Source organism: Athene noctua, chromosome 2, assembly GCF_965140245.1.
Source record: "Athene noctua chromosome 2, bAthNoc1.hap1.1, whole genome shotgun sequence".
NCBI lineage: Eukaryota > Metazoa > Chordata > Aves > Strigiformes > Strigidae > Athene > Athene noctua.
The window spans coordinates 142,265,558-142,286,088 of record NC_134038.1 but is presented as its reverse complement, the minus strand read 5'-3'; the positions used below and the strand labels follow the sequence as shown (position 1 = coordinate 142,286,088).

The following is a 20,531-nucleotide window of genomic DNA, read 5'->3' as shown; positions in this document are numbered from 1 at the left end:
CACCTCTGTCTTTATCAGATGGGACACTTTGATCCTCCACTAAGGGCAGACAGAGACAGTCAAGTTCTCAACAATATCTGGCTTCATTTGTATGGTCCTCTAGCATACCTTTGCAGTGTATTATACTCATCACTGAATAATGCTGCAGACTTAGGATATTTTTTTTTTTCTCTTGCCAGAGAATAACTTTTTAAGGTTTACTTACTTTTTATCTTAAATGTTATAAGACATTTAAAAATAAACATGCAATGGTGTGGAAGAGGCACTTGCCTTAACTCCAAGCTTCAGTCTGCAGCACTGATCAGTGATGGGTGTGATGACACCAACAGAGTGCATGCTGAAGTATCACATAAAGGAAGCTGAAGTTCATGAATGAGAGGGAAAAATAAAACATTGTTAAACAGTGAAAAGGTGTTAGGGTGAAAAATACTCAGGAGCATGAAGAAAAATAGAAAAATACACAGCTTAAAATTCTGTCTTTCTCAAAAATTCCTAGTTCTATTTGTTTTTCACTATTCTGAAAAGACACCCAGCTCCTATAACATGGATAAAAGCAAAAGATCCTTTTATTTCCTGGGTAAACTTCTGGTTCCAATAATGCTGGTAACAAATTACTCATTAAATTCAAACCCACAATATTTTAACACATGAATAGTACTAGCCTTTATCAGTTATACCTCCTCCATTAATGTAGCAGTGAATGGTAACAATTTAAGCAAGCATTATGTGTTATTTGTTTACATGTAAAAAACCCAAGTATCTAGTGATATGCTAATTAATTTATCATTTGTCTCACTGTTTCTTTAAAAAATATATGTACCTGTGCTATGCTGAAGATATTCTCACCTTTCAGTGTGCCCCTGCAGCCCTGCACTCTTTTGTAATTATTTCAATGCAGACTGAATTGTCCCACTGTAAAGATCTTACATCCTTTCTCACTTTACAGAGCAATGATGAGTCCTTCAAAGCGCTCCCAATGTAAACAAATTCTGAATAATTAAAAATTTTGGCTAAATATTGCTATGCTTATTATCATTTTATAAAAAGGAAAGTATTTCTGACAAGTAAGAAGCCCTTCATTAGCCAAAAACATTGTGATCCTGAAACAGCAGTACTTTGAGATATCATTATGTGTGCTACATTAAGAATGCACACAGGGTAATGACAGCCTATGCATTTATGGTACTAACGAAGGATTATTTAATAAACATCTAACTCTGTTATCAACATGATTTCATACTTACAGTACTTGACACATTGGAAGAACATAGTTATATATTTTTGAACTATACTGAGGCCTAAGCCAGCAGAAAATAAAGAGAAGTAGGTAATCATCTGACAGTACATGTACCCTTTCTTAATTCTGGATAAGGTTTATCATTATTAAGCTGAATTTTACACCCACCTGTTAATCAATCATGTCAAAAAAATCCCCAAGTCAAAACCAACCACTGAGATAAAATGTGTCATTTTGAGGGCTCACTGTATTAATTTACACCAAAGACACACAAAAAGAACACTATCAGTGACAGTATCAGATTCTAAACATCTGCCACTATAGCAAATATCAGTATGTGAGCTAAATAGCTTCACATCTCTTCTCCTCTCCTTGAGGAAAGGATGGTATGGACGTCTCCCACTGTTTCACAGTGTGATTTCAGAAACAAGAGCTGTCAGTATGGCTCCCATGGTTGATTTGATTTTGTAGAATACCCTAGAGATTTTAATTGTTTAAAACCTGTTGTCAAACTGGATGGAGTATTGGCAAGACCAAAGCTTCACAAATTGAAACACATCTCATTATTTTAATTTGTAAGTTTTACTCGATGAAAATCATCTTGATTTTTACTTATCTTCAATATCATTTAGAGCTAGAAGCACTACCATACTCCATCTTTGCTTGAAATTCAGTCTTTAAGGAAGAGGAGATATAAAAATGCTTTGAACATGCCACTTAATAAATATGCTATTATTCTTCCATATGCAAATAAAGTATAGATTTCTAAAGTACACAAATATTCAAATCATGTGTAGACTACAATATGCGGGGAAAAAAATGTATGTGTGAGACAAAGAGAAAAACAAACTTGGATTGTAAAGATTTCTGGAGTCATGAGTCACCTCTATCTAAGTGATGTTCAAACAAAAAATTTAGTCCAGACTTACAAAAAGATTTTAAGTATCTGGAATAGCTTAATAACTAACAAGCAGCATCACCATATCAGAACAAACTGCAGGTAAAGACATCTCCATCAACAAGACAGAACTTCATTACATAAATGTTACAGGTGTAATCCCAACAATCAAGCTTGTTAGCATCCTAATTATAGTGATATCCGATAAGCTGCCACTAAGAGGACATACCACCATCTCCTTCTAACTGTGCTACCATTCTAATCAAATTCTTTTGCATTTACATCATCACTGAACTACATAAACTCTACCTAAATTGTTAATTGTCAATGAGTGATTTTTGGACTTTGGCATAGAATTATTCTAAAGCTATTTTTTCCTTAGAAAGCAGTTTAAAAGATATATATGAAACTGGGCTACTGGTTTCTTTTCCTTCATTTTCTTTCTTTAAATAGTAAGAACTGTTTCTAAAGCAGTGACTTGATCCTGCCAGGTAAGATTTCTCATTTTAGTGCACAAAATTAATGTAAAATTGTCTTTGAAAAGTTTACTTACTGTCAGATGATATATCAAATTAAAGAAATTATTAATAAATAAAAGCTCAATTACTGTGTGCCAGATTACTTCAGTGAAAGTAAGGAGGACATCTCAAAGGCAGATGTAAATCAGTATTTCTCAGTATATTAGTTCTTCCTTCCTTCTTGCAAAATGTTTAATTTCCAGTCTCTAAAGACACAGTTTACATACTTACTGAAGTATAAGGGCTGAAGTTAACATTATAGCTGCTTATAGATGTAAAAATGCCTAATCAAATGAGATCTATAAGAAAGACACAGCAAAACAAAAGGAAAAGCATGTATAGAATTTACCACTTCAAGGTGCTTATAAAACTACAATTCCTAAAAGCAGTTCCTGACATTTTCTATTCTGTGTTGAGTCAAAGCCAAAAGTTCCACAAAGTGGAAAATGTAAAGTAGCAAATTAAAGTAAGAGGTTTACAGATATGCAAAAAGTTTCAAGTTACTGCAAAACAGATAAATTAATACATCCTCTTCAGGCTAAATCCTCTTGATTATAATCACTTTGCCTTCTCAAGTGTACAAACACTTATGTATTTGCATGCAGTACATTAATCTGTGTTTTACTCAGTATGAAAACACTATCAGTTGCTGTACATTCATGGGAATAAGTTTCAAGTACATGTAATGAAGCATGAAATAGGAAGTCACAGGTTAAAATGACCTTTCAAAACAGGCATGGTACTGTACATTATAAAAAGAAAGTCTTTCAAATGGCATATAAAATAACCACAAAGGACTACTCACCATGTCATATGCTGTTACAATCTTTTTCAAGACCTCTGGAACAATCCCTTGGAGCTCCATAGTCGGATACTGATCATTGAGATTCACTACTACCAAGGGTGTATTATCAGGCCCAACCAAGCGCATAGACACTGCCAAAATGCACTGCATAAGATTTGCTACAGGAGAGAGGCCACATAATTCTTTGAATGAAACTACTGCATTCTGCAAAAAGGAAAAAAAGAGTTTCCTTTACAGTTAAATATGAATTTTAATGTCTTATTCTTTCAGGATAAAATACTTCACTGTTATAGATGAGCTATAATGTGGAATTACCACAGATTTTCCCTGAAAAACTAGCAGTTTTCCAAATCAACCAGTATTACACATATATTTTACCAAAAATATTAAAAATTCAAACAGAATTCAATACTTGCCACAAGAAAAAAAAATCTATCTAGGACAAGTATATCTGGTTTCTCATCACTACCAAAATTAACCATAAAATAAATGAATTCTAAAGCATATTGGTTATGTATTTTGAAAAAATCTACAAGACATTTCAAAGTAATTTTAAAAATGCCACCAAGTGAAACAAAATATTAGGTGCTGAATGTCCTAAATAAGCAAAGTAAAGCTGAAGGAGGTATTCAGCCCATTTGTAACTTTAAACATACCTGAACTACAGTCCAGACGTGCTGTGGATCTGCTGGCTCCCATTTGGTGTGATTCACAAATCCAGCACTCCACTATCGATGTCATTCCTATCACAGAATCACACTTAAGTGAATTTTTAAGGTACTTAAGATAAATACCAATTTTGTACCTTTCCCTAAAATTTATTATTGTTGTATTTTATATCCAAAATGGTAGAATATAAAACCATACATTTAAACTTGAAGTATTAGAAATACAGTGTGACTCCAAGTAGCCACTGAAATTCCATGGTGGGAATATTCTCAACACTGTAATGAATTTAGGATTTTTGTACCAAGTGGGAGCTGGTGATCTATGGCAGGTCTGGAGTTTGTGTTCCTGTAGGAAACAAAAACAAAAAAAACATGGTATATTTAAGTTACAAATGTGCTCAGTGCTCCTTTCTCTCATGTCTTATCCAATCAGGGTATCTGACACAGATTTTCATTTTAACCAAAACCACTTTCCATCTTGTGGGCACAGTAACACTCATTTGTGGACAAACTTCTTAGAGAGACATAACGCCAACCTTAATGCAAAGAAGAATCAAACATGAAATATTTGCTGTCCCTTTATGGGACAAAATACCCAAAGTAGACTTCAAAATATGTATATATAACATATTCACACCAAAATATGTGAATACTAAATTACATCTACTACAGTCACTTACAGTGTACTTTAAGCAAATATTTAGTAGCATCTAGTAATGTCCAGGAAACAAACTACTTTTGTTAACTGTACTACATCTTAGTGACACAATAATTACATAGCTGAAAAGACAGACCCTGGGAAGACCATTCACAAAAATTTTGTTTGAGATAAACATCATGGGAAGCCATTATGAACAACAATTCTACAGAGAGGTTAATGAGGACCCAGGGAACATATATATTAACTAATGGCAAGCAAGACAGAACTATGGCTATAACTCTTGCCTTTGGACTTCCAACACTATATCCAGACACCATCCCTCACACTGTCAAGCAGTTTAAACATGCAACATCACATCCAGTTTAATCACTCAAGTTATACTTTTATCAGTGATTAATATGTAACAATTTATGACATCAGCTTTTGTCACAGTAATGAAGTACCTAACAAGGAAGAAAAAAGGCTAGTTATTTGTATTCAGATTTACAGAAACCATTAAACTCACTGCTGCACACATTCTTTTTTTCTCTTCTTCTATCTTACATTTTAAAAAAATAAAACTTTGCTCTTTATAATCTGGCTTGTGTGGACATTATTTCTGTATCATAAAAATGGTAATGCTTTATAACACAAAATTTAAGTATTATAGAAATTAAACAAAACTCCCAATCCCTGATACAAATTGATATTTGAGTGCTTTGTTTGCTCTTATTAGCTGTAAAACCTTAGTTACGCAGAGTTTAAATTGTGCACATTACATAATCTGTCAGTAAAGCTACGCAAAACTAATATTCCCTCATGTATCTAAAATATCTTCTTGATAGCACTTTGAGAGATCATAATGATGAATTTAGTTGATAGGACAACTTTGAAACTGAGAGAATATATAAAATACCTTTTAATATCTCATGTTCAAAGAAACCATACTGTAGAGCCTGTTTTCAATTATATCATTTCTGGAAAATACTGCAGCATGCACAGTAAAGAGTTTAAAGTAGCTATAAAAAGCTGTATGTTTTCACTGTTTCCTCAAATTTTAGGTTCAGCTCTTCCTTGAAAGATATCTTAAAATACAAAATCCTTTATATGATAGAATTATAACCCTCAGGTTTAACTACAGGTAAAGTTCACTTTATATGTAGCCCATAATGTGAAACACAAGTCAAAATAACTTCCCCATATTTTTTAATAGTCTTTTGGTATAGCAATTTTGTATACAAAGTGCAATAGGAGAACTTCATAATGCTGTACTAATTTCTTCTTTCATCTTAAAAAAAAAATCTTTTAAAACTGTATTACTATTAAAATCTCTTCAAGATAAGATTATTTACGAAGAAAATTTAACTACCCTGATGTGCCTTTAAAATCCAGAATCAAGTCTCAGACATTTCCTTTAATCAGTTTCCCCTCAACATTACATAAGAGGATTTAATAGGTCACTTAATTTGAAATTACTATGTTTAACTTTACTGATCACTGCTAGTATTCCATTAGAAGTTTATAGATAGTTAAAAGCTTTATTAAATAAAACATGACTTTACAACTCACTTTAATCTATGTCTGTAAGGGTTTATTTACCTGGAATCTTTACTGGAATCTCCAAACAATACATTTTTTAAGTGGGATCTCTTGGCTTCCACAAAAACAAGCACCTCGGCCTGTACTTTCTCCTGAAATTCAATGTGTTTACCACATGCGACCTTTAAAGTAAGATAATTTCTTCTAGAGGATGCCTTCTAACACCTTAGCGCTAATTCCATGTATTTCTAACAAATTGTTGCTAGGAAGAATCATGAAAAGCAAATGGTCTTTCTGAAAGTACTGCCTTCTATCTGGGAATGAGGAAAAAATAAAACCTCAGTGAAACTATGCTAAACATACGTTCACGTACACAAAGTTTTCTAATAAGCAGTAAAGTCTCATTTTCCAATCAGTTCTATCTTCCTCCTGTGTTTCTATTTACCTTAATTTTCTGAAACTAAAATATTGCCATACTTTCCTCTAGCATATATGTAACATTCCATCAAAGATGCAGGATGAGTCAACAGGCTTAAGTTCTAACACTGGCATCATATTTACAGTTCACATTCAACAAAATACGCATATGCATCCAAGGTTACCTCAGTAGACAATATCACCTCAAAGACTGCTCTGACACAATTAATTTTTAAAGCTGTTCAGCAATGAACTCGAATCATGTAACTTACAAAATGCAGCAAGACTCTTAAAAATATATTCCATATACATCATAATACAAAAATACACATAATAACTGATAAATTCATTGTATAAACTGTACCTGCATATTTTCTCTCAAATCCGTGGCATCCCGAATGGGTTGGAGAGCATTCTTGAAGACTTCATCTACTGTTTTAATCCATAATGTTCTCATAGAAGCATATTCCCTTGATTTCTTGCCCTTCCTCACAGAGAGGCCCCGCTTATGAGGTTTCCCACCACCCCTTCGATTAGTAATGGCCACATGCACAAACAAGGAAGCATGTGCTAAAATTTCACCAGTTAAAGACTGCAGAGGAACGTGCCGATAACCAGTCTGTAGACACTCAAAGGGAATAGTGTATTGCCCGATAAACTCATCCCCAATGTAATCATCATCCAGTACTACAAAACGCACCATAGCTAGTTCTGGTAAATTTATTTGAAATTCAAAGCTTTCATCAAAAATTGGATTATCCCCATTCTGATGCATAGTTTTCGTCCTTTGCTCTGCACAGTCAGCAGGGATTCCATGTATTTCAACATAGACATAAGGATCCACAACATCACCTTTGGCACCTGATCCTTTGGGTTTAGGAAAGTTTTGCCCACTAATGATTTTAATATGAAGCAGCTGAGGTGAAACTCCAGGCACAGTGTCTTTCGTATTTGCGCTAAAGAAGGATACTTCTTCTCTCATGATAGCAGGACGAAGGACATAGCCACAGTTTCCATTTTGTCGAAACCAACCAATGTTAAGATCCATCATTAAGCCAGGTGTTTGAAAGTTCATTGCTACTATCTGACAGCCACATTTCCAAAAGTCCTGGGGATTCATATTACTAGAGTCAATCCTCATAGGACTAGGGAAAACTCTCGCAAGAAAACGTTTGTTATAATTTACAAAGTCTCCTGGGTTTTCATTGGCGTATTTGCTAGCAAGCACTTCATTAAACGAGCACACTTCCCAGTACTTCTGGAGCTGAAATGAAACTTGAAACTCTTTGAACTGAACTGATTTACATATGCTTACCAACTCAGAGAGTTCTTTGCAGAGCTGAAATCGTTTCCCCATCATTGAGTTTTGCTGTTCTATCCCTTCTTTCCCCACTCTCTGTGACATTTCTGCTCCTTCATCTTCGTCTGTAACATCTCCCTCTAGTCCAGAACAATTAGAGGAAAGCTTCTTTGCTTTAATTAGTATTTTCCCTTTAAGCGATTCCGGTGATGGAAGATAAGACTCTTCAATGTTTGGAGACTGTGTATGTAGTTTGTCCCCCAAAATTTTCTTCATGTGTTGTACCATCACTTTCTGCTGCTTAATAGAACAATGATTTTCTAAACACAAAATAAGAGGGTATTCTGAAGCAAAAAATGCATACTTGTTAATAATGTCAATCACACTACGGAAGACAATCTGTGATGTCATTGTATGCCCTGTATAAATCACAGGCTCATTATCTGGACCATCCCATACATCCAGTTCAACACTCCGACAACCCATTTTAAGAGCACGAATGTAACCTGTGATGTCAGAAGGGCCTCGAAACTGATCCTCTATCAAGTATGTATTATGAGATGAATTTATAAAATAATGAGACAAAGGTTGTTTCATATCTTGACAAACTTTTTTATGTTCTGGATCAAATATGTGGCAGTCTGGTGAAGTAAGGTAATTCGTAAATCCATCTATAGAAAGACAACCCTTTTCCTGGCCCTCTTTGGCTGGCTCGTATTTCTGAATAATTTCAAGGCTTATTTGTTCTGTGACATGTGCCATACCCTGTTCTGCTTCTAAAAACATCATAAGGTCCTTGGTATCTAGGAATTCTTTATTGCTTGAAAACTGAACCAACAGGAAATAGATTTCAGGTCTGGTACAAAGCTCATGAAAAACTTCAATAAACTCTTCTTTTGTTACTTCTGTACCAGTTTTTTCCTTGGATCTATGTAACTCCTTGAATTTTAGTTCTATTTTATTAGTTTTTAGACCAGGATTTAAGTCTTTTATAAACTGTACAGCATTACACAAGGGTATATGTCCCAAATTATCTACGTCTGATTCACTGAACATTTGTGAAAGCCATGAAGTCCGCATATTATCTTGAGTACTTTCTATCATATCTAGAGTATGTTTTCCATAAGAAATCAGGTATCTTAAGCCAGTAACCCAAATATTTGCAATGTCTGCTGAGTTAGCAACAAGATCTAGTGACTCATAGTTTTCTCCGTATATAATTGAAAACGCACAGTCTTCTGATATCTGGTCATATATTCCATTGCTGCGAAAAATATCTGTATTTTTTCCTGTTCTTACTTCTTTGATTGATTTAATATCAATCTTTGCTTTTTCAGAATCCTTTTTTGAAGGTTCCCAGCGTAGAGACTGCATATCTGCATCTAAAAGAAAGTATCGATGATACACCCTGGAGTTCGATCGAATCTTTTTGAGCTCAGAGCCTTCAACCATCGCATTTATACAGTCACTTGCACTGCTGATCTTTTTCTCAGTTGGCATACTGCTAAACGACACAGTCTTTTTCCGTTCTCGCTTTTGTTTTGTACCATCCTGGTAAACAAGGAGGGGGAAAAAGAAAACATGTATTAGTATGATTTTGCTCAACATTGAAATAGGTTTCAATTTAAAGCTGAATGTTCATATGGTAGTTCAAAAAGGTCTAACATCTGTGCAATGACCAGTATGATGGAAATTCTTACTGGAATCACGACAAATGAAAATACTAATAATGGCTTAATATCTGTTCTTGTCTGTAAGTAATCTTCCAGGGTTTCTTTTTTTCCTTTCTATTTTGCACGAACACAAAATTAACTAAAGCAAGTTCTGAATGCTAATGAAATAATAATGCTGTATAAATGCATTTTATTTTATCAGTAATAACCTACTTACAGAGATAATGGGTTCTACAGCCAAGGCAGTAGGAAGTAAGGTTTTCTCTGATCCTTATACAGCCCTACAGATACTTGCTGAACTTTTTCAGTAGAGAATATAATGCTTTAATATCATGCTGACAGAATCCTTGTGAACACCAGAGAAATATTAATACACAATTAACCACATAAAATTCATAGGACATGGTCCTAATCTAAGCATACAAGACGTTAACAGCACTTACTGGGCACAGCTTCCTTCTCTACTACACCCATCCACGGACTGCCCAGAGCACTGACACGTGCATCCCACCCCTATACTAGGAAAACATCCACACTAGTCTTAAGAAGCTACACCAAAACACAAGTGACTGGACTGGTGCAGAAGGAACTTCGTTAGAAGGAACTTGAATGAAAAATGCAAGAGCTGGTCAGGAAGAGAAGCAAAAGTGATTCACCTTTGTTCTTAAAACAATGAAATAACCCAGAGGTCTCAGTTTTCTAGAAAAAGGTTGGGTAAAAACTGGATATGTAAGACATATGGGAAAAAAAAAAAAAGAAAAAGGGGGGGGGGGGGGGGGGGGGCGCCAAGAAAAAATAATGTAATTTACCTGCCTGTTTGCTGTTTGTATTAAAGTGAAATCACTAACAGATGACTTAAGTACAATCAACTTGACAACAAAGAACTGAATTCAAGAAACCTGTGTGCTTTCATTATCTGCATTTTCTGAGATTGAAAAAATGCTGTGTTTTGTTTTATAAAAGCGTCATGTGTCTTGATAAGCTAACTTTTAGTCTGAAATAATACTTCCATGAAATATTTATATGTTAGATACCCTGTTGAGAAGTGTTCTTATATTCCAACACAGCTCAAAAAATTACTTTTCCAGTTTTATAAAAAAAGAATGTTGATTTTTCCTCTCATATTTTTCCATTTGAAGTGTGTTCCAGTGCAAATCAGCATTGCTTATATGGCAGAAAGGAGAGTGAAAGAAAAGTTTTAACGACTGCTACACTGAACAGATGTTCAAATAAAAACCATCCATTACAGAATGCATTTCCAGTTCAGGGCATATGTGCTGTATGTTTAATTGCATTAAATTAAAAATGCAGAATTCTGCTTTTGTAATTTAATTTGTAAGCATCCGAAAAGGCTTTCATTGAAAACAATTACTAGTAAAGTAGGCAGACTTAGTATTTGCTGTTCTGTGTTTGAGAAAATTAATCAACCATACGATTCTTGCACCTTTAATGACAGCAGAATTTGCTTTACACAAGTTCTCAAGAGACCAGTAAAAGTGAATAACCCAATGGAGGACTGTTTTATTTCTAACTCCAGATCTAACACCTGCAATGGATATCACAGGGTTGACTCTTCAAGAGAGAGAACCTCATGTAGTTTGGGCATAAGGATTGCTTTCAAACAAAAGCAAATTTCCTTAATTTTAAAAAATATTATAAATATCATTTTTGTTTACAAATATTTTTGTTTTATTTTAAGCCTAACTTCTTGTCTGGCTACCTATCTACATCTTCTAACCTAAAAAAGTGGCAAGGTACAGCCCCACAGAAATGAACAATGACATTCCTGTCCAGTACTTCAGGGCCTGAAAAGAAGCATGCTGAAACCCCTTAATGCTCCAGAATTCTCAGTCACATATCTAGGAGGGGAATGTATTTCCTGAACTCTTCAGTGAGAGACAGCTGACAGATAACTTCCTGACACCAGAATAATTGAGGCCTGGGAAGTATTACCTTGCCTGACCATGATCCCTGTTTACCAAACAGAAAGAAGGTCTCTTCTCTACAGTCAAGACTGTGTCTCATGCAAGACACTGACTGGCAACGGAATTAAAAAATCTGCCATTTCTTGATGCTGTCTGATGTAAATAGGTCCATCTTGAGGCAACCCCACTCCCAACTCTAGTTACCTAAAGACTGAAATGGAGTTTACACATGCGGGGAAATAATTCAAGCTACCACCTGCAAGATACTTTGCTTGCCTGCCAGATTAATTTGAAGCCAGTTCAACAGTATTCTGCATTTCTGCAGGGTAAAGCAATCATAGCACTTGGCTTATTCATATAAAGCCTGCTGGTGGTAGATATCACTGTTTGAATGTGATGACCACCAAGACAAATTCTAAAATACTCTTGTGAGTTTCACACAGCTCTGAGGTCCAGAACACCCTCCATAAATTTTTGCTTCTCTAGAGATCCTGAGCTACCAGATTGCCTGTGCAAGTCCCCAGCCTGACAGAGACATGGCGGTCCCCATCAATATTCATACACAGATTAACTTAAAAGGATATTTTCTCAAAGACACTGGCCAGAATTATCCACTTGTCTGAAACAAATAGAAAAGAAACTCTCACTCATAAGCAGAGAATGTAATTGCATCGAGTATGCTCAAACTGCATGAAAAAGGTTTGTGAGCCTCAGAGATATAGTCTGGTATGGAGAAGGAGGCAGATATATTCTGCTACATGAAGTGGAGTATTTCACCCTGCAAGTGGGATGGCATTCATGAGCTGGATCAGGTGTCCCATGGCCTTAATTCTATCTTGAACCAAAGGCTGATACATCAGAAAACTATGTATCTGAACAAACACAGGAGTGACTTCTTGGCATTCATGAGATTTGCAGTGTTCTTGATGCTGTTAAAGATGCTCGAAGTGAGAATGGCTCTACAGTGCAGATGCATTACTCTGTCCACAGCTGAAGCTGCAATTTTTGTGCTGAAACAACGTTCAGAGCCATTCTAGGATCTCTCACACAATGAAGACCATGGCAATCTTCAGATTATAATAGGTATTGTCATCAGAACTCAGGGCTTCCCCTGAAGACCGCCTGTTCTTCACAAGGCTTTACCATTGAAACCAGAATGCCCACCTCATCAATACATTTCCTAAAACTGTGTATCACATCCAAGGTCACTTGGAAGAAGTTCTGAGAAACAGACCAGACCGTAGATAAAATTATTGCAGAACTCTGCTAATATTCATTACAAGTGATAACACAGTTTCACTTATCCAGGAGTTTGTAGAAACAGAAAGCAAAGTAGCAGCTTAAAAAACAGAAATAATCCCAGCTGACATCTATGGCAATCAAGAGACAGAGACAGCTGGAGAAAACAGCTTAGGAGAGCAAAAAGGGAAGAGTATCTTGATGATAACTTTTTTTTTTTTTATTCCTCTCAAGGTACTGACAAAGAAATGGTTGTGTGGCTAAGACAGCACTATCTACAAAACAGAATTGTGGAGACAACCAAGAATCTTGAATTCAACAGAGAGATACACACATCATTCCTGAGCAGCAAAGCTTTTAATATATGTAACTTCATGACAAAATTACTTAAAAAGCCGTTCCAATAACCACAGGTACCGACAGGCACAGTGGCAGAGTTCAAACAGAGATTTGATAACGTAATAGGTCAGGATGATAGAAGAAACAATGAACAGTGCAAAGTTTGTGAACATCTACTCAAGGAAAGCAGGCAAAAAGTGGACATAACAACCTGTAAATGCCCAAATGAGCCACGCCTCAGGAGACACCACGGGGAAAGCAGTACTTCAACATTCAATCCCGGAGTTACCAAGAAGTTTAGGTACTGCTCGGTACAGTGGAATCTAGAACACTCTGTGAAGAAACTTACAGCCCAAGGAGGGGCCCTGCTACCCCCCAAGGTGGGAACTGAGGGGCTGCAATTGGAGCACTGTACATGACAGTCCTTCCATCAGTCAACACAGAACGGTCCTTACACTGGTGGCAGGAGCACCCCCCACACCCTGCCTCCCCCCATCCCAACTGGGGATAGGGCTGCCAGCTCTTTCATGCCCTTATTTTTGCACCTCTGGTGGCACACCATGGACCATGCTCCTCACCACCACTACCATCACCCCCAATAGTGGGAAGAGGGAGGTGGGGCCCCTGGCCAACAGGCAGGGTCCCCAGCCAATGGGGCACCTTGGACTGGGGGAGCCCTGGGACCATGACCAATGGATGACCACAGTTCAGATCTGACTAGGCTATAAAAAGGGACCCCGGCCAGAGACCGCCTCTGAGTGGCTCTCCTCGGAGCAGTGGGTGTGTGATCAGAAGCCATCCCCTTGGGACTGGGACACTGCCCAAGGAAACTTCCTGGGATTGAGTACCCTCACCCCCCACCATGGTGAGTGAAAACTTCTGGATATCCTTGAGTGAGCCCTCACCCACTCTTGGTGAGCAATTACATCTTTTGGGTACCCATGAGTGAGAGGTCTCCCCCTCAGTGAGTGAGTGTGTGCACACTTCAGAGTCACCATTCTTACATGTCATCATTCTTCTGTGTCGTTGTGTAGTAATAACTTCCCCAACTGGTATACCCAATTTACAGTTTGTTAAATGTTATTGGAGCGTTGTTTTGGTTACCTCCATCATCTCGTTAGTTTTGGCTGTTTGGATTTGGTTCCAAATTAAAGTTTATTCAAGTTTATTATCTGTGTGAAGCCGCTTTGGTATACCGCCGCAACAACACTCACCAATGCAAACTTCAGAGATGGGTGCCTGCGATCTTGCCTCTCCCCACGACTAAAGCAGCTACCTACAGCTTTGAGGAGGTAGTTATGCTAACTGTGTTTTGAAGATTAAGGCCTCTATCTGCACTTATCCCAGTAAGATACTCCTTTTGGGACAGAAGACTTACACAGAAAAGACAATGGTAACAGAAGGAAGTGTCAGAATGACATATTTTTAGAGCACTCGAGCACTCATCTGGGAAGTGAAAGTCCCTTATGTCATTACTCCATGAACATTTCACTTGTTGAGCTTGAATGCAAAATGGACAGTCCATGCAGCAGGGACCTGAACACCGAATTTTGTCCTCTCAGAAGAATACCCACCTCCCCTGGTGACAGATCCTGCTGCTTCTTGTTTATGCTCTAAGCATACAAAAATTTCTGTTCATGTTTATATAACAGAGGTTCATCAGAAGTGTGGCAGGTAGCTCCTTCCTAGCCTTGAGAGCTAGCACATGAGGAGCTGCGTGTTTGAAGATCCCCAGATAGAAGGACTAGAGCCCAATCACTCAATGAGTATGTGAGTGCTCTGCCAGCCAAGCAACTACATAAAAAACAGTGCACAAGACACCTCCTTTCAACCCCAGCACTTCACCACAGGCTTTTTGATTGTAAATGTTTGTGCTTTGACAAGCTGTGAAGAAACTCACACACTTTGTGGCAATGATGGCACACAGTCCACAGGAGCCAGTCCTGAGAATGACTACTTAATTAATCCCAAAGAGGCTTAGAAACAACATGGATGCTGAGCCATTCAGCCTAGAAAAGGTGGCAATGTCCATATACATGTGTAGTAACAAGATTGCAGTTGCATACAGTGTCTCAAGAGCTTTTAAATAAATGAATTTATTTTTTTTGCATGTTTCTGAATTAAGTGACATGTTTGTGAATCTGAGGGTCAGTGTTGTTACTGGTGAGTATGTGAGAGCATAAGACATGCCTAAATTTTGTTGATTTTATTTTTTTAAATCACAGTAGTATTTAACGTGATACAGCGTAAAAGCTGTTTTAGAAGTAGTTTAATGTACATCTGTAGCCAACAGCTGCAATACAACACTACTTTATGACGGGAACAGACAGAATAATGATCTTCACAATGAACATGGAGTGATCTATTCTTCTGACACTATACAAGTCATTGATGACTTGCTTTTATAGCACATGTGATGCTTACGTAGCCAATTTCAGTATGAAAACTGCCTGTCTTCATCAAATGCAATTCAGCAGCAATTGCAAAATCACCTAGTTTAACAACATGAAGTGTAACATAAGCCTATTTCAGGAAATGGTTAGTTAAAAAAAAATAAAATGAAGCCTTGTTTATTTAATTAGGATTCCTAAGCATTTTTCTTCAGAATCCTACAAAACAAAAACCCAGAATTTTATATATTTTCTTTATATTCGAGAAAGCATTCAGATTTGTCTATATAGAGCCAACTCTATTCAAAGGAAAAAACAGAGATATTTAAGGCAGTATTTTAAAACATTCCATTTCTAAATGCATTTTAATAAAAATATTATAGTATCAGTGATTTGTTCTTTTCCAAGGTTTCACCTGTGGTTTTAGAGATATAAAAGTAGATACAGATCAGCAAATGAGTTATAAATGCAATGGCAGTATCGTATTATCCTTCTCTTTATAAATATTTTCACCACAAAAATATTTAGGGCTTTCTTTGAAAATACCTTTAACTGATACAGCAATAATAAACAGGACAACTTATCTCTGCAAACACACACACAAAAATAATTTACCATTATGTACAGGTTGCCTACATAGAGTGGCCAGCTCATTCCAGAACATAACACACAGCACTATAAAAGAAGCTAAGCCAGGTTTTGTGTGAGTTAGTAGAAAAAAGGAAGGAAAATAACAAGTAACTGAAATCAGCAACATTTCATCGTTCTCACACAAATTAATTTCAAAAGTTACATGCAGAATCACAGAATTGTCTAGGTTGGAAAAGACCTTGAAGATCATGCAGTCCAACCATCAATGAATGCAGTTAAAGGCAGAGTGAGAGTCTTCTTTGGAAGAAGGTGGGGAAAATGGAGAAAGGCGTAGGGAAAAAGAAGAGAGAAGGTGGGGCAAGAAAGGCATTTCACTATTAGGAGCTATGTTCTCAAAGGGGGTCTACATCCTCAGTGCACCCCCTCTCAGCCTAATTCTCCTGGAATCAACAACTCAGCAAAAGAATCTGCTGACAGCCACACTCAGCCTCTCCTGCAGCCACGTATCTACATTCTTCCTAAGTAGTACCTTTTAAGCTGACATTACTAGGAGATTCATACTAATACAGTGACCCAAATTCACAAAAAAGCACATACTTTATAATGTTTTAACACAGCTGTCCAAAGCTTGCAGAGCATGTGAAAAAACAAGAAAAAGCTCTCCAAGTGATCAGCAGTTCAGCTGACAGAATCCCAAACACTTCAGAAACAGCACATAATAAATCACATCATGTACAATAGTTTCTGAATTGAACTGTAGCCACTGTTTAACGGTACACAGCACTAAGCAGTTGTATTTAAGACAAAGTAAAGAGTCCTCAAACAAAATAATAGGCATCTGGGGGGAGATAAAACATCAGCTATTTGGAAAACACAGGGCCTCCCACTTGTCATGAATCACTATATTGGAGCTCAGCATTTAAGTATTTTTCCAACTGGTATTCATAGTGTATCTGCTGTTTGCACAAATCTTTTACGACAAACTTATTTTTTCAGTGTGTGGTGGGCTGACCCCAGCCAGACCCAGTTACACAATGTTATAAATAACAGTGAGGACAAAAGAAAAATATGAAGATTAGCTGTACAAGTAACAATTCCTTTTTTTTAAAAAAAAAAAAAAAAAGTTTTTTCACTGAGGAAATTCAATTATTAAAGGAATATGGACACAGGGGCAAGTCTTAGCTCAATATTTTAAAAAAAATATCTATTTTATTTCAGATCACCTAATTGTGTGATTCATGATAGAGCTAAACCACTTCCCTCTTCAAACTCTATTCAAAACATTAACTTTCTGTCCCGTCTCTTCCTCCTCCTGTCCCAGCTGCATCTCTCTTCTCCTCACCCCAGCTCCTTAGGTCCACATTAGCACCTCTCTAACACCCAGTAAACTGATTTACCTCACTACCTCAGGAAACAAAAAAATCTCTTTTATGCTGCAATAGTTTTCTGCAATTTCAGGGAGCTGAAACAATTTGTCATGTAATCAGGTAAGTATCAGAAGCTGGTTGAAAATAACCACTAGAAATAGGGAATTGATTAAAAATGGAAGAACATAATCACTCACTTTTATCAATAAATTAATTCAATTAAAATCAATATAGTTGAAACTGTTATGTTGAAACCAGATCCTACATGACCTGACAAGAAGAACTTTATGTCATTGGGGAAAACAAAATCTATCACCTTGGTCCATCTCACAGAATGTACCTCAACAATTTCAGAAACATACTGAACATAAAGGCAAGGTATCTATAAGGAAGAACTACTAACACATAAAGTAACAGAATTGAGGTTCTCAGGGCTCCTTCGGCTCATTTTGTTCTGCCTCACTTCAAGAAAACAGGACACCAGAAAATTTATGAGTACATTATATGAGAGAGATTGCTACTACACTACCTATTAGAAAGAGCAGAGAAAAATGGTAGTCTGTGTTGTCCTTGCTGCTTTTATAGAGCAGGCGATTTTAACGCAGTTAAAGACTGTGACTGCGATGAGCAGGGAAATAACAGGATATGGTTTTGCAAATAAAGTCTGGACAAAGGCTTGCTTTGTAAAATTTCTTACCAAAGAGCTTATTGAGTCATTTGATCAGTTTACCACGAGTAAAGAAACCATATTTTTAATGTTTTTTATGTTGCTGTCTTAAAGTTTCCTTAGGTTCTTCAGCATTCAGATGCTCTCACAGTATGTTGCAGGGGAACATTCTGTGAACCTCTGCTACAAGGCAGACACTTCTTCCACCAAGATGCCCAAGACATCCACAGGCATGCTGCTGCTTGCTCCCTCTCACTCAGCTCTTAAAGATGACACAAGCTGAGCAAGGTAAGAGAATGACCTAACTTCAATGCTAAAACTCACTAAAGCAGCATACACACATTTCATGTCTCTAAATGTTAATTGTATTATATTCCTCGCTGTTAGTGTTTGCAAGTCATATTGGTAAGTTTTACAAAGAGAACTAAAAAAGAAATGACACCTCAGTTTAAAAATGTTCTTCACTAAAATGACAGAACAGTGATTACATAGAGCATTCCTGTTTTTCCTGGGTTTCAACAGGTGTTTTTAAGTTTTAATTCTGAGCCTCAGTTTTAACCATAACGGAAATAGTTTAGCCATCTCTTCTTAGGGCCACGTTTTTAATGGCAAAATGTATGCCCGATCTCAAGGATCAAATAATTAGATTTTTTTAAACCAAAGCATCAAATCACGGTAGTATTTCACCATATTCATTCAGCACACATAAATCCATTCCATGTTTTTCAGAAGAAAGTAAACAATCTGATATTGCTCACTCTGCTGAAAATAAAGTTGTAACTACTTATACTATGTTTGATTTTGACCTAAATTTTAAAGTCTGTAGTAACTAAAACTTCCCCATTCTGCAGTTTCATGCTGCCAAGTACATTTTCCTTCTAGCAGCACCCACTGTAGCTTTCGGAAAGTTATTTATAAAGCAATACACATAATGAGAGAACTTGATAATAAGGTATCTGAATATTAAAATACGGTAGCAAAAATTACATTCAAACACCATGAGGCATTCTTTCATATGTAAGTACATCTGCATATGTATGATATTAAAATAAAGGAGCATTTGGTTTCAGGGGTTAAATTAGAATACAGATGAGCGCAGAAAAGGGGAAAAGTCTAATCTCAAAAGAAAATAAATAAGAAGCAACTAAGGAAACTACCCAGACTGCTGTGAGCACTGAGAGAGCCAAAGCCTGAGTTATTCTTGGTATGAATGTCCAAGTTTTTAATTTTACTGAGTCAGTTACAGTTCAGACTTCTGGGTAGCATTTCCAATGAAGCAAAAGAGGTATTCAGTTTTCACAAACTCGATAAAAGCAAAACATGTTTGTTTCGGATCCAAACAAGCAATATTTTAACCAAATTCATATAAACTAAAGTAACTATTTATGAAAACCAGCACTTACTATGTACTGTTCAGTCTTAAACTGAGGAAACTACATTGATAGATGTTAAAAATTACTTGATGGCATGAAAAGGGTAATAACCCTAGATAAAGAAGTAAAAAATATTTTAGACTCCTAATTTCTAAGAAATTATATCTGAACTATGACAAAAAGACCATTTTAACTACTACAGAGAAACTGATACTTATTATAAGCATTCATTTTTTCAGCTATCAATTATCAGAAAAAGGAACAATAGCTTTTAGCTTGAAGAATAACTGAAAATGACAAGGCTGACACTGCAGATGAAGGTACTGGAGGATTCGAACAATCAAGTTGTCTCAACAGGTTTCAGTACAGTTTAGGAATGAAGAAGCCTCTAAGGCTTTGCTGTTATCCTTAAAACCTGCAAGATACTCTTTCTGCATATATCTACAACTATTTAAACTGTGAGCATTTTCATTTTCAGTTCTTCAGTAATGTTTTAAATACCCAAATGTTATAGCTAAGACACGCTTTCATGAGCATTTTAATCTAAACCTATCAACAAGATTTAATATGCAGAATACTACAGAAATCATTCTGAAGTTGAATATCAGATTTTTTTCAAGTATTCATAGCTGCAAGTCAGTTCCACTGGTAGGAAGCAGAGCATTCTTTCCATTTCTCATTTCAGGCATAAACAACAATTTGACTGAATTGACAAAATAAGTAACTTCTGTAACACAGGTGTCAGGCTTCACAAGTTAAAGCAAAAATACAGCATGTAGGTGACTTATAAAGATAACACAGATTTTTGTAATTTCTCTGCAGAGAGCTGCTTCACCTGGCCCTGTACTGCTTCCTCTTCAAGATCAGGGAGGAGAGAGAAGTCAACAAGCAGGAACAAAAGTCAGTGTGAGCACTGGCTCAAGTCCCCCTACCTTTTCCCACCCC

General features: G+C 36.5%; 1 protein-coding gene across 2 annotated transcripts in view; it reads right to left on the bottom strand.

Moving 5' to 3' along the window:
* PLCL2 (phospholipase C like 2) overlaps positions 1-20,531 on the bottom strand; it is a 111,782-nt gene that overhangs the window by 40,483 nt on the left and 50,768 nt on the right. For both annotated transcript variants that reach the window (XM_074900499.1, XM_074900498.1), the window contains exons 3-4: positions 7,087-9,573; positions 3,459-3,662 (exon numbers count right to left, since the gene is read on the bottom strand). In XM_074900499.1, the coding sequence (XP_074756600.1) occupies positions 3,459-3,662; positions 7,087-9,573 (2,691 nt within the window). The remainder of the gene's footprint in view (positions 1-3,458; positions 3,663-7,086; positions 9,574-20,531) is intronic.